The sequence below is a fragment of the Pongo abelii genome, chromosome 18 (assembly GCF_028885655.2).
Source record: "Pongo abelii isolate AG06213 chromosome 18, NHGRI_mPonAbe1-v2.0_pri, whole genome shotgun sequence".
NCBI lineage: Eukaryota > Metazoa > Chordata > Mammalia > Primates > Hominidae > Pongo > Pongo abelii.
Window position 1 is genome coordinate 83,882,163 of NC_072003.2, and position 15,577 is coordinate 83,897,739.

At 43.9% G+C, this 15,577-nt stretch overlaps 1 protein-coding gene across 5 annotated transcripts in view; it reads right to left on the minus strand.

Moving 5' to 3' along the window:
• The window catches only part of MEAK7 (MTOR associated protein, eak-7 homolog), a 65,106-nt gene that overhangs the window by 4,712 nt on the left and 44,817 nt on the right, over positions 1–15,577 (minus strand). For all 5 annotated transcript variants that reach the window (XM_054534216.2, XM_002826707.6, XM_063717385.1 and 2 more), the window contains 2 exons: positions 6,355–6,499; positions 3,700–4,128 (listed from right to left, as the gene is read on the minus strand). In XM_054534216.2, the coding sequence (XP_054390191.1) occupies positions 3,700–4,128; positions 6,355–6,499 (574 nt within the window). The remainder of the gene's footprint in view (positions 1–3,699; positions 4,129–6,354; positions 6,500–15,577) is intronic.

Genomic DNA, 15,577 nt, shown 5'->3' on the forward strand with positions numbered 1-15,577 from the left:
GCTGGGGATGCAGGGATTAGAGGGACAGCTAATAAGGAATGGGACATCTTTTAGCTCTGGCCAGGGGAGCAGAGATCAGAACTCTGCCCACTGTCTGCTGGAATCAGTTCAGGCTGGCCAAGCACATCCGAGCCAGAAAAGAGCAGGCTTCCTTTAGCTTATGAGCACCGGGCAGGCGGTCACTCTGTAGAGACTGAGGCCTCCAGCACAGCCTACCTGAGCAGGCAAGTGACGCTGCATAGTGCTGACCCCGGCCTGAAAGAACGTACCATGCAGAGAGAGAAAACCTGCAGATGCAGAGCTGTCCCCAGGGGCACGGCCTAGGAAAGGTAGTAGTTTACCCTCGCCCAAAGGCATGGGGTGGGCACACAGGCCATTAAAAGAAAGGTACCAGTCAAAACTCTGGAAACTACAGGTCCCCAGTCTCAGAGACTCCTTCACTCCATAAGCACCTCAGCACTGGGGAGAGGGCCGTAGGCCAGGCCTCGTCCTCGGAGCTCCCAGCGAGGGGCACTTCCCACCATGTTCTGAGGACTTAGCTGGAAGGGCTGCCCGCCTCGACACCAGCATACACAACTGTCACAACAAGCCTGAAGGCTGCAGAGAAACAAGCTCATGGGAATTTGGGGTTGGGCTATTCATCAGGTGGGAAAGAAGTCAAAGGAAGCAAATTGGAGGCACCATGACGGAACACAGATAAGAAGGGGGCACCAAGACCAGGAGGCTGGAAGAGGATGATGGCCCCGAGCAAGCCAACAGGGCTCGGTCTGTAGAGTGTGGGCTGACACTGCCCAAGGCCTCCCATCTAGAAAGATCCCCGGGGGGCCTCTGCCATCAGGCTCTGGGAGGCAGCTTCCGAGGTCAAGAGGCAGGCCCTGAAACAGAGCTGGTTGGGGCAAGAGCCCCCATGGAGAAGGGATCCCATGAGGACAAGGTGTGGGACAGGTAGGGAACAGTGGGGCTTGAGAGCGTCGGATGGAGGAAGGAGGATAGTTAGGCTAGAAAGTTCCACTGGAACCAGCTAAGAGAAGGGCTTTACTCTGGACTACAGACTCAGGCTTGCTTCACTGGGTTTCCACAGCCCCAGAGGCTTGAGGGCAGGTTTAGACACCGCCATGAACAGCTCGGTCACGCCTGTCGGCATTGCCCCCGCCCCACCCTCCCGCAGTGGACTTCAGGTAAGCGGCCCTTTGCTTTGCAATCCTGAGCCTGTCTTGCTGCGGAGCAAGATCGCAGGGCCACAGAGCTCAGGCCTCAGCTGCGATGGGCCCAGATCCTAGTCCACCCACAAGGGCTGTTCTCCATGGGGAAGGCCAGGAGGGGGAAGCATCATTCCCCAGGATACAGGGCAAGGACCTGATGAGTTATGATTATCTGCAAAAAAAAGTCACGCCAACAGCAAGGACTCCTCATCTCATTCCCATAAAACAACACTCAAGCATGCGGCCACCACCACCTGATGCTCGGCCGCTGAGGAGCTGCCTGCCCACACAGCATGGTTTCGTGTAATTCTGAGGAACTGAGGCCCAGAAAATTAATCAATCACCTTGCCCAGGGCCAGAGCTGGGACTCAAAATCCTGTGTTCAACCCAAAGCCTTAGGCCTTTTCAACTATTGCACAGAAAACACAAGCAAAAAGGCTCTAAGTATAATCAATTCTTCTTTCCTCAAATAAAAATACTCTGATGAAAACAGTCCTTTAAAAATGCTTAGGAAGCCGCATCGCCCCGCAGTGAAAGATTCTCCGTACTCAAGGAGGGGGCCACCCTCCCCAGCATCTGCCTTCATTGTTTGCCCCACAGCTATTAAATCACTTAAAGGCTCAGATATTAGAGGTCATTATTTCCAGGACAAGTGGACAGCACGCTCTCTGAACTTGACCCACGGTCCATGGATTTGTACCATGCGTGGTGTGAGGCTGCCCTCTGCTGTTATTTTGTGAGTACGGACGCTTACTGCAATAGAATAAACTCGGTTGAAAACACGGCCACTGCATTTTTCCCATATGCTTCAGCAAAATTAAGTCTGCTTGTTAATAAAACATAAAGATCCAGCAGAGTCCATCTGAAATTAACATTAAAGGCGCTGGAGGGAGCAGCAGCTTTACCCTGATCATGATGCTCAGGGTCTTTTCATATCCTAAAGCCGAGCCTTCAGCTGTGCAGTGAGGCAGAGCAATGTGTAATTTCCCCGGAGCCCGAGGCTGGGCTAGTGGGCACATGCCCTATGCCTGTGGCACAGAGGCAGGGAAAGGTGGGTGTGCAGAAAAGACTAGCCGTGGCAAGGCTGAGGCTGCCGTCTCTAGAAAGGCCCACCTGCAGGGCCGGCCCTGGGCTGGCACCTGGAAACTTTGATTTGGGGAGAATTCCCACCATTCCCAGACTAAGATAAAGATCTAGAACATCCTGAAACCTAGATATAAATCAAACCCTAGAAATAATGCGATCTAGGAGATAGAGGTGCCCAACCCTCAACCTGATGACCCCTGCTACCTGTCCCAGCCAGATGCCACCTAGCCTCTGCTGAAAGCTCTCCCACAAGGGCAACTCCCCCTGGACACAGTTCCCGGCCTTCAGAACCTCTGCCTGGTGGAGAGATGACGATTCCAGAGGTGCGGGGTAAGATACAGGATGTACGGGGGAATGACGAAGGCAAATCCTGGGGATGGTGGCCCACTCTCAAGTACAGAGGACAGCCCACTGATGGGCGACACATCTGTAAACATTTCAAAATCAATCAATCTATCTATCTATCTATTTATTTATTTAGAGATGGAGTCTCGCTCTGTTGCTCAGGCTGGAGTGCAGTGGTATGATCTCGACTCACTGCAACTCCGCCTCCCAGGTTCAAGCAATTCTCATGCCTCAGCCTCCCACATAGCTGGGATTACAGGCGTGCACCACCATGCCCATCTAATTTTTGTACTTTCAGTAGAGACGTGGTTTCACCACGTTCACCAGGCTGGTCTCAAATGCCTGACCTCAAGTGATCCACCTGCCTCAGACTCCCAAAGTGCTGGGATTACAGGCTTGGGCCACCACACCCAGCCTTATTTTATTTTATTTTATTTTTTTAAGATAGAGAAAAGGTCTCACTATGTTTCCCATGCTGGTCTCAAACTCCTGGGCTCAAGCGATCCTCTCGCCTCAGCCTCCCAAAATGCTGGGATTCCAGGTGTGAGCCACTGCACCTGGCCTGTGTTTTCAATATTTTTAAAGGACCGTTTTCATCAGAGTATTCTTCCTTGAGGGAAGGAGAAGAATTTACTTAGAGCTTTTCATCCAGTGCATTCAACATCATGCACAAAGCTTCCAAATTCCAACAAGCAAACGCATGGCAGTGGGGGCAGGGGCAGGAAGGCCCAGGGAAGGAAAATGTCTGATCTGAACCAATCAGCATCTCCTGGTCCCCTCCGAGGCATCTGTGGCTTGACTTCTCCCACGCCCCATAGATCCGGCACCGTGTAATAACTGGGCCCGTGTCCTCACCTGAAAACTGGGGGTCACACGGCCTATCCTGAAGAAATGTGATGTGATAAACACCACAGAGCAGCATAATTTTCCTATCGCCCCGACTGCGTCTAGAGAAACACTTGGAGAAGATGGGAGAGCCCTATTTAGCACCCTCGCCCTCTCCCTTTCTCCAGAGCTCTTTGTCCGTGCTGTGCCACTCGTCAAGGTTCAGGTCACCAAGTCTTACCTTGAAACTGAGGCTTCACCTCCCAGGAGCAGGAGGCAAACCCACCGAACACATGCTTGTCATGGTCCTCGAGGACAGCCACACAGGGCCCCCGGTGAGTGATGTGGCCACAGAGCTGGGAGAAGCTGTGTCCGTGGAGCTCAGATGAAAAGAGCAGGCGCCAGCGGTGCCGCTGCTCCCGAGGCAGCTGGGCGTTGATGTACATGACAGAGAGGACATCCAGGATGCTCTCAAAACCCCTGCCCTGGTCCACTTGACGCTCGGGGACCAGGGTAGTCAGATCAAGGGACGGGCACAGGACGAGAAAGCCCTTGCAAATGACCACACTCAGGAATATGGCCACATGGGGGACCGTGAACACCCAGTCCTCGATCACGGCTCGGTCACAATCACAGTCCAGCCACTGGGGCCCCAGAAGCCTCTTGCCATCTAGGGGAAGGGGATGGTCAGCATTAGCGGGGCTGTTATGTCACTGTTTAGCTACTATCTAAACCCACACTGACCAGTGTGGGAGCCACGAGTCACATGCAATTACTGAGCACACAAAACAGGGCTCGTGTGAATTGAGAGGTGCCGTCAGTGTGAAAGGCACACCTGATTTCAAAGATTCAGTATGAAAAAAGAATGTAAAATATCTCAATTTTTAAATATTCATTACATTTCGAAATTGTATTTAGGACATAGTATTAGAATCAGTTTTCCCGTTTCTCCTTACTCTTTTAACATGGTCCCTAGAAAAGTGAAAATTTCACATGGGGCTTGCTTTGTCTATTGGCCAGCACTGATCTAAACAATCGACTTCAACACTTTTCTCTCCTCTCCAAGCAGCATTTCAGAGCCCCTCGAGATGGCAGTGCCCTGGCAATGGGGCTGGAATAAATGCCTGAGCTACACCTGGAGCCGCTCATCTGACGGCGTCGGTCCTGCCAAGGTCACTGGAAGGGGACTGTTCCCAGCCAGTCAAGGGGCTGGTAGGGCACTTCCTCGGACTCCTGCAGTTTATCTGGGAAGAACGGGTTTCATTCGCCACTAATCAGGCTTAATCATACAGCACTTGGAGTCCTATTTTTCCATCCCTCACCCACTAGGAGTGGAGGTGACAGTAAGAGCATGGGAGCACACACCTGGGACTCCAACAGCTGGCTTCAAACCCGAGCTCAGGAACAGCATGACCTTGCCAAGGTCTGCACCTCTGTGCCTCAGTTTCCTCAGGTGTAAAATGGAGGTAAGGCCAGAACCTGCCCCGCTCAGTTACTACAAGGACCAGAGGAGCTTTTATGTCTTAAGCTCTTGCTGACACAAAGGCCCCATTTACAGAGATTATAATTCCCAACCTAGCGAAAATTTGACTAAGCTGAAATAACATTTTGTCTAACTCAGGCCCATTTTATTAAGCAGGAAATGTAAGAGTACTCTCAATTTCTGATAATTCGAAATTCCTATCATTTCTATTTATTTTTCAAACAGTTTCATTTCTCATTACCTATATATTACTTGAAATGTTAAGGATAATTTTAATCATCTGAATTAACTTTCTCTACTTCAATGACAACTTTAATTTTTATTTTCATGATTCTTCTTTTAAAACATACTAATTCTAGATGGATGAACAGTTTACCCATAAGATGAATTACTGATACTTACTTTTAAAATTCTTTCCAAGTTCCAAATACCTCATCTAAACTAACTGCTGAAATATAACCTATTTTCAAGCTGTACTTTAAAATCTGGCTTTAAAACAAAAGGGCAACATATTTATAAAGTAAGTCTGCTTTGCAAAGTGATTTGCCACAAGGTGTTTTTTTAATCCCAATTAAATTTAAATATATACTGCTTCTCACCCAACAACAGAATACACATTCTTCTCAAATGTGCTTTAAACATTATCCAGAAGTGACCATATTATAAGCCATAAATGATGCATCAACAAATTTTAAAGGATTGAAATAATACAAAGTATGTTCTCTACACATAATGAAATATAATTAAAAATCAATACTAGAAGGCAATTTGAGGAATTCACAGGCATGGAGAAATTAAATAACACACTGTTACATAGCCAATAGGCCAAATGAAAAAATCCTAAGGGACATTAGAAAATATTGAGATCAATGAAAATAAAAACATAACCTATCAAAACTTATGGCATGCAGCTAAGGCAGTGCTGAAAGGGAAATCTGCAACTGTAAATGCTTATTTGAAAAAGAAGATCTCGAATCAATAACCTAATATTCTATCTTAAGAAACTAGGAAAAGAAGACCAAACAAATTTAAAGCAAACAGAAGGAAGAAAATAAAAGCTAGGGGAAAATAAAGTAGAAACCAGAAAGACAACAGAAAATTAATGAAACTAAAAGCTGGTTCTTCAAGAAGAACCGACAAAAATGTGAAAAACCTTTAGCTAGACTGACTAAGAGGAAAAAGGGACAAGACACAAATTATTTAAATCAGTAATGGAAGTGGGGACATCCCTATTGCTTTTGGGAAAATAAGAAGGATTATTTAAAAATATGCCAACAAACTAGAAAACCTAGAAGAAGGTTCGAGGGCTCACGCTTTCTGGTTTCAAAGCTTTACTACACAGCTACAGTAATGGAAACAGTAGGTACTGCTCTACAGCAAAAGACCTAAATCACCGAGTCCACGCACACTTGCCTTGCAGCTTCATCTCAGAGAGCAGCTGAGCAGCCAGCACCTGCACCCGGGGGGTGGGCCCTGGGGCTTCCTTCCCAGTCCAGCCTCTCAGCTCCTGTCTGTGGCTTAGCACGTGCACCACAGAGCCAACCAGATCCTCTGTAAACTTTAAGATCACAATTTTACCATTAAAAACAGTTCCACCGTATCCTAAGTCCTATGTCATGTCCACATGGAGAAGGGCAATTTTCTTTAACGCCAACTATGATGGGCCACAATGTGGGGAAACGGCATGCAATGTATGTAGTTACTCATTTTTCTAATGATGCACTTTGCTGGCCTAGAAGTTTTCCCAAAGCCTTTGTCCAGGAGTTCTGACCTCATCCCAACAGTATTGGGGTTTAGGACTCCCCAAGGATGGACAGCTCCACAATGCCTGCTGTCTTCATTGCTCAAACCAACAGGATGATTTGCTGAGGCCCAGGGCTACCCCCTCCAGAAAATCCCTGATCTCCCCAAGTTTGGTTGAGATCTAAGGTTTATTTTGCTGAGTTTTACTTGCTTCCAAAAAGGAAGGCAAGTCTTCCTGTTTCCGTAATGATAGAGGGCAGGCAACGGCTTTCTGGAGTTGCGACTCACTTCCAACAGGGAAGGGGAGTTGGAGGTTTTCCTGCTTCTAAGATGGCAGAGGGAGGTCTGCAGCCTGGGCCCCATTCCTAGGAAAGTAGCTGAATTGGGGTTTTGTCTTAAAAATTCTCCTGATGACTAAAACTTAAGATTAACAACCAACTGGTCTTCATTTCTGCTTACCATTAGAGCACTCAGTAATTGTACAAATTGTGTGAGCACGTGTTTGTTTTGCTGAACTGTTTTTATTTGTGGTTTCTGTTTTTGTTGTTTCAGTCTTTTTCCCATTTGGATTGATCAGCTCTACCTGACTTGGTCAAATCTGCGGGAACGTTCCAAATTATGGGGGAAACAAGGCCTCTGAATTGGCTAAATTCCCACAGCTGGGAAAAAAAGAAGGAAAGAACAAGACCAGCAAAAGGAAAAAAAGATTTTCACTGCCTGAGGGGCTTTATTTACATAACCTTTGCTAGCCAGGCCCAAACTGATGGTAGGAAGAGATTTAAAATGATTTTTTTAAAGAGCTCAATGGTTAAAGTCAGCTTAATTGAAAGCTAATATCCAAGATATGTGTGTGCATGTGTGTGTGTATTTATATTTAAAGGGACATAATGCTTTTTTGTCTCTCCTAGGGTGTTTTTTGAGAAAAAAAAAAAAAGATTTATTTCCCTCTCAGTTGACTGAATTGTCTTCCCTATTTGCTTCTGCGCGTCTCTCCTTCCTCTTGCACCCTCCGCTGTAGGAAGGACCTAAAATAATGTCTAACAGTCTGGGATTCCTTAAAGAAAACAGAGAAGGTGCCACACTCATTTCTGAGGGAAATTTGTGTTTCTTTATGGAACCCCAAAGGTATAAACAGACTAGTTCCTCTCAGCTCTTAAGCTGCTTGCTTTTCTACTGTGTTATCTGATTTTTTTTTTTTTTTTTTTTTGTCTAAAAAAGTTATTACTACATGGCTACTCTTTAATGAAACCAAAAGTTGGCTCATTGAAAAGATCAACAAAAATTTGAAGAACCTTTAGCTAGACTAACAGAAAAAAGGGAGACAACTCAAATTATTCAAATCAGAAATTGAAGTGGGGGGCCAGGCACAGTGGCTCACGCCTGTAATCCCTCCACTTTGGGAGGCCGAGGCGGGTGGATCACTTGAGGTCAGGAGTTCAAGACCAGCCTGGCCAAGGTGGTGAAACCTAGCTCTCTACTAAAAATACAAAAATTAACTTTGGGAGGCCAAGGCGGGCGGATCACTTGAGGTCAGGAGGTCGTGACCAGCCTGGCCAACATGATGAGACCCCGTCTCTACTAAAAACACAAAAATTAGCCAGGCATGGTGGCACACACCTGTAATCCCACCTACTTGGGATGCTGAGGCAGGAGAATCACTTGAGCCTGGGAGGCGGAGGTTGCAGTGAGCCAAGATCGTGCCACTGCACTCCAGCCTGGGCAACAGAGCGAGACCCTGTCTTAAAAAAAATAAAATAGGGCCGGGTGCGGTGGCTCATGCCTGTAATCCCAGCACTTTGGGAGGCCAAGGAGGGCGGATCACCTGAGGTTGGGAGTTCAAGACCAGCCTGACCAACATGCACAAACCCCGTTTCTACTAAAAACACAAAATTAGCTGAGTGTGGTGGCACATGCCTGTGATCCCAGCTATTCGGGTGGCAGAGACAGAAGAATCGCTTGAACCCAGAAGGCGGAGGTTGCAGTGAGCTGAGATCGCGCCACTGCACTCCAGCCTGGGCAACAAGAGTGAAACTCCATCTCAAAATAAATAAAATAAAATAAAAATAAATAACTAAATAAAATATATACAAAAATTAGCCAGGTGTGGTGGTGGGAGCCTGTAATCCCAGCTACACAGGAGGCTGAGGCATGAGGATCACTTGAACCCAGGAGGCAGAGGTTGCAGTGAGCCAAGACTGTGCCACTACACTCCAGTCTGGGTGACAGAGCGAAACTGTGTCTCAAAAAAAAAACAAAAACAAAAAAAACACACACACACACAAAGAAAAAAAGAAAAAGAAAAGAAATAAAAGTGGGGGCCAGGCGCAGTGGCTCACACCAGCAATCCTAGCACTTTGGGAGACCAAGGTAGGTGAACTGCCTGAGCTCAGGAGTTCGAGACCAGCCTGGCCAACATGGTGAAACCCTGTCTCTACTAAAGATACAAAAAATTAGCCAGGCATGGAGGGACACGCCTGTAGTTCCAGCTACTCAGGAGACTGAGGCAGGAGAATTGCTTGAACCAAGGAGGTGGAGGTTATAGATCACGCCACTGCACTCCACCCTGGGCGACAGAGCAAGCCTCTGTCTCCAAAAAAAACAAACAGAAAAGAAAAGAAAATGAAGTGGGGACATCATTACTGCTTTTGGGAAAATAAGGATTATTTTTAAATATACCAACAAACTACATAATAGAAGGTTCGTGAGCTCACACTTTCTGGTTTCAAAGCTTAACTATACAGCTACAGTAATGGAGACAGCAGGTACCACTCTACGGCACAAAGTCTAAATCACCGAGTATACGCACACTTGCCTTGCAGCTTCATCTCAGAGAGCAGCTGGGCAACCGGCACCTTGCATGTTTAAGATAAGGGCGCAGCTTAAACACGTACAGAAATGTCTTCATTACAAAATGCACCGTAAATGCATTACGTGGCCTAGCCCATGATCTTTTTCTGGAGACCCAGATTTCAATGTGGGCTCCTCCCAGAGTTCCAAGGTCCAGTTAAAAGATAGAGACTAGGCTGGGCATGGAGGCTCACGCCTGTAATCCTAGCACTTTGGGAGGCCAAGGCGGGTGGATGATCTGAGGTCATGAGTTCAAGACCAGCCTGCCCAACATGATGAAACCCTGTCTCTACTAAAAATACAAAAAAATTGGCCGGGCGTGGTGATGGGTGCCTGTAATCCCAGCCACTCAGGAGGCTGAGGCAGGAGAATCGCTTGAACCCAGGAGGCGGAGGTTGCAGTCAGCCAAGATCACGCCACTGTACTCCAGCCTGGGTGACAAGAACAAAACTCTACCTCAAAAAAAAAAAAAAAGAAAGAAAGAAAGAAAGAAAAAGAAAGAGACTAAATTGAAAACTACCTATCTAAATAAAATTGGTCTTCTTATAAAATCCTATGGTAGATTTCTATAATTTGATGTTTGGCTCGGCAACCATTTTAAATCTCCTTCTAACACACCCACAAACGCTATCGCTCTCTCTTTACTTTGAGATATAAATTTCACTATCTTTCACCTGAGTTGTTCCTTTAATGTGCAAATTTAGGGCTATCTAGCTGACAATTGCCTGGAGTCATGAAACAGGTTATCAAGACATTGGAAGTCTCAAATAGAATAAAATAAAAGGAGTTCTTATGAATCTATAAGATCTACGTCTATCTGTGTATCTAATCAATTATGTGTTGTGTATACAATGTTCCACTACCAAAAATATGAGCTCTAATTAATTGACTTAAAGAAAAAAGCAAAAGTGCTTAAATCAAATACTTTATCAGAAAAATGGAAACTTTAAGCCCAAATGCCTTTTCAAGTTCATGACTTGAGTGGATTTTTTCTTTTTTTTTTTTTTTTGAGACCAAGTCTCACTCTTGTTGCCCAGGCTGGAGTTGAGTGCAATGGTGCAATCTCAGCTCACTGCAACCGCTGCCTCCCGGATTCAAGCAATTCTCCTGCCTCAGCCTCCTGAGTAACTGGGATTAAAAACACATGCCACCATATCCAGGTAATTTTTGTATTTTTAGTAGACATGTTATAATGTCTAGCAGAGATAAGTATAAAACTGCTTGACCAATAAATGTAAACAATAATGTATGCTGACAATTCTAAAGACATTTCTAATTTTATTTTACAAATAATTTTAAAACCATCTTTTTTATTAAGATTCACTGAAATCATGGCCGGGCGTGGTGGCTCACGCCTGTAATCCCAATGCTTTGGGAGGGTGAGGTGGGCAGATCACCTGAGGTCAGGAGTTCAAGGCTAGCCTGGCCAACATGGTGAAACCCTGTCTCTCCTAAAAATACAAAAATAAGCTGGGCATGGTGGCACACGCCTGTGGTCCCAGCTACTTGGGAGGCTGAGGCAGGAGAATCTCTTGAACCCGGTAGGCGGCAGCTGTATTAAGTTCAGATCACACCACTGCACTCCAGCCTGGGCAACAGAGTAAGACTCCATCACCCAAACAACAACAAAAAAAGATGATTTATGGGAAAAAAATTTTTGTAATCAAGTTGGCTGTAATTAAAAGGAAATTATAAGTCTTTCTAGAAATTAGGCTTAGATATTAAAAATACACTAACACACTAAAGAATTCGTTAAAACAAGATTCTTTTAAGATACTGATTAATAAAATCACAAGAGGTTTTAATTTTTTTAACCCAAAAGTTCAATTTTTACTGCATCTCGCTGTTTTCTCTTTGAGAAGACCTGAGATAATAACTCCCTCCTTCAACTTTTTCTGTCAGCTCTTGAACTTTTTTCCCCTCAAGTTCTAACTGCTATTGTGGCCTGATGCCAAAAATGTTTTCCTTTTAAAAATCCAAAAGAAATGTTTTCTTCTAATGTAACATTTTGTGCTCTTGCCTTTTTAAAATATGTCTAAATTGTTCTATGAAACTGAAAACCTTTATTTATGACCCAGAACACACTCTTCCTATGTCTGATTAATTCAAGTACCATTTTCATTAGTTTTGCAGGTTACCTAAATAGACTCCCTCCCCATAAGGCAAAGCAATTACACCAAGGAAGTTTTTTGTTTTTGTTTTTGTTCTGTGCCTTTAGGTAACTCGCCTAACAAACAGATTTTTTCGTTTGTTTTTGTTTTTTCTGTTTTTGTTTTTGTTTTGAGAAGGAGTCTCACTCTGTCACCCAGGCTGGAGTACAGTGGTGCGATCTCGGCTCACTGCAACCTCTACCTTCCAGGTTCAAACAATTCTCCTACCTCAGCCTCCTGAGTAGCTGGGACTACAGACGTGTGCTACCATGCCTGGCTAATTTTTGTAATTTTTTGTAGAGACGGGGTTTCACCATATTGGCCAGGCTGGTCTCGAATTCCTGACCTTGTGATCCGCCCACCTCGGCCTCCCAAAGTGCTGGGATTATAGGCGTGAGCCACCGCCTCTGGCCAGATTTTATGTTTTACTGAAATACTTCCCATCCCATTATTAAGTTATTTGCTTAGAAAACAGATTTAAATGGCCGGGCGCAGTGGCTCATGCCTGTAATCCCAGCACCTTGGGAGGCCGAGGTGGGTGGATCACGAGGTCAGGAGATCAAGGCCATCCTGGCCAACATGGTGAAACCCCATCTCTACTAAAAGTACAAAAAATTAGCCCGGCGTGGTGGTGGGTGCCTGTAGTCCCAGCCACTTGGGAGGCTGAGGCAGGAAAATGGCGTGAACCCGGGAGGCGGAGCTTGCAGTGAGATGAGATCGCGCCACTGCACTCCAGCCTGGGCGAAGGCTCAAGACTCTGTCTCAAAAAAAAAGAAAAAAGAAAACAGATTTAAATTTTTTTAAATTAAGGTTATCATATCCATGTAACATTTTGTATTGCTTTTAAAGTCCTTCTGCTGTTAAGTTACAGGGCTGTGATTCCTAGGGCTAAAAGAGACTTGAATCCTGCTAAATCTTCAACACTGAAAACAATTAAAGCCTCATCTTGAGACCCAGGAAAAGATGACAATCAAACTGTGTTCACGAGACACAGGCCCTGAAATTTAAAATATTTAACCCCTCTAGGCCCAGGGACTATTGTGGAAGAGGTGGATGTATGAGATTGTAAGGGCCGATTTTGAGAGAGAAAATTAGTTCACAGGTTCTCTGTAAATTAAATATTAATATCAAACATACCTGATCAACACCAGCATCTGGGTCCTTGTGTCAGATTAACAAGGTTTTCTTGGAGCATAACCCACTTTTTAATTTAAAGAATTATAAAAGGTTATAAAAAGGTTTATACAAATTATATCGTACGGTCAAGATGATTAAAATTTAATAGATTTGTTTATAAGACTTGACAGAGATTTAAGTGGCCTCATACTGTCTTTATTAGGGCTTATTGTTTGGGAAATTAAGTCTCCTCTCTCAAAAAAAATAAAGGTTTTTAGCCTTTTTTTCAAAACCTTTGAGTTAGCGCTTTGGCTAAATGACTTATTTTACAATGACCTGTGATCTTATTTTGTGATATCAAGTGTTTTACTTAATTTAATTAATTAATTTATTTATTTTGGTGATGGAGTCTCACTCTGTCACCCAGACTAGAGTGCAGTGGCACAATCTTGGCTCACTGCAACCTCCACCTCTTGAGTTCAAGCGATTCTCCTGCCTTGGCCTCCCAAATAGCTGGGACTACAGGTGCGTGCTACCACGCCTGGCTAATTTTTATATTTTTGGTAGAGACAGGGTTTCACCATGTTAGCCTGGCTGGTCTTGAACTCTTGACCTCAGATAATCCACCTGCCTCGGCCTCCCAAAGTGCTGGGATTACAGGTGTGAGCCACTGTGCCTGGCCTATACCAAGTGTTTTAAACTTCTGATATTTTACAAACTTTCCAGAATCAAATTCAAAATTCAGTCCTTTTGACCTCAATTATTGTTTTGATATTAGGTCCCTTGAGCTCCAAGGGAGACATATTGGGCTTACTTGGTATAATACAATCATACAGGAAGCACTGTCAAATATGAAATGGTGTTTAACCATCTTTGGACCACATTTTTGTAAGTGTGTTATTAGTACGTGTTCCAAAATTGTATGAGATTCCTGTGATTCTGATGTGTCTTAGTATATGTTATCAGTAGTAATTACTATTATGTAAAGTTGCTGTATGCCAGAGAAGTACCCAAATTTCCTTGTCAATTGTGTCTTTAACCGTGGCTGTTCTAAGACTTTTGACATCCACAATTGTTTTACTTTGATCCTTTCATAGGGAAGTTTATAATCAGCTATAGAACTCTGAGTACTCCTCTTAAATATCAGTTCTGATAACTTTAGAGATTGTGCTGTTGGAATAGAAAGGAAAACTTCCAGGACTCATAGGGGGCTGATGTATTCATAAGGATTGCTGATCCAGTATCAAGCAAGCAAGAAGTTAATTGCGTGGACCGAACTAATAGACGACCGAAATAATCTTTTATGACATTTTGTTTACAACATTAGCTGTTTTTTTTTCCAAGAGTCAAGAAAGCTTTCTCTTTTAAGCTATTTACAGCTTTTAACAATTAAAATATACTCTAGTGAGCAAAATTCAAAACATAATCCCTTTCTCTCTACCTAATTTCTCCACAATTTGGAAACTATTTGTGAGTATTCTTAATTTATGGCAATATAATTATTTGCATACATTCAATAAAAATCTATTTTCTTTTATAACAGGACATAATTGGAAACACTGGTTATTTCATGAAGGCTTTGACTGGAATAGCATTTTCAGATTACCTTGAGAAAATAAAGCTGACCGATAAGAGCTGATAAAAGCCACTGGACAAACTGGCCTCACACTGTCCTTTACAGGGTCCTGACCTGTAAGTAAAGGATGTCACTTTCTGACAGGCCCAAATACTCCAAGTTTTCTTGAGACCTCAAAAAGAGAGGAATTCACCCAAGTCACATGGGTGACTTATTTTCCAAATAAGTTGGTCCTACTATGATTTTGTCTTTAATAAAAGTGGGGAATTGAAGAGAGAAAAATGTTTCAAAATAAACCATAGTACACCTGTTATTAGATTCTAGCCTTGACCAGTGTTTTTCAATTTTTATTATTTTCTACAATTTGGACTGAATCCTAAAATTTTTTCCTGGCTACAAGTTTTAAAATAACATTCCAATTTTTTTCCTTCCTTCTATTCCTTTTTTTTCCCCCATTTTTCTGATTTGAAATCATTAAAAAATAAGCTGTGCTCTTCTTAAAGCTCTGAGAACTAAAGCTAGACAACTTAAACTCTGGAGTAACTGCAACCTATTTATATACAGAACCATTTTCATACCTGCCTGCTGATATATGGACTTCAGAATAATATGGCCTGTATCAGTTTTCCAGTGTTGTCTTCCCTTTTTTGTTTGTTGTTTTTCTCTCTTCCTTCCCCACTATTTTTTCTTCATGGGACATGAGACTTCACAACCTGCTAAAAATGAGCTTACCTAAAAACATGGGACTATATGACTAGGAATAAACCATTCTGGACATGACAGATCAGACAAAACCCAAGCCCTGAGACTCATTTTCCTCTAAAATCCTTTCTCCAAAAGATTTTTGAAAGACAAAGGAGGAAAAAATAAAAACTCAGGACTCCAATTCACTCTGCCAAAAGAAAAAATTAAGCTAAAAGCTGAGTCTTGCAAGAAACTGCCTTTCCTTTTGTTTCTAAGCAGAGAGCTACAGATAAAAGGTTTAAAATCTCCACAGGTGGCCAGCATGGTGGCTCATGCCTGTAATCCCAGCACTTTGGGAGGCCGAGGCAGGTGGACCACCTGAGCTCAGGAGTTTCAGACCAGCCTGGCGAACATGATGAAACCCCGTTTCTACTAAAAATACAAAAATCAGCTGGGCATGGTGGTGCGTGCCTGTAGTCCCAGCTACTCAGGAGGCTGAGGCAGGAGAATCACTCGAACC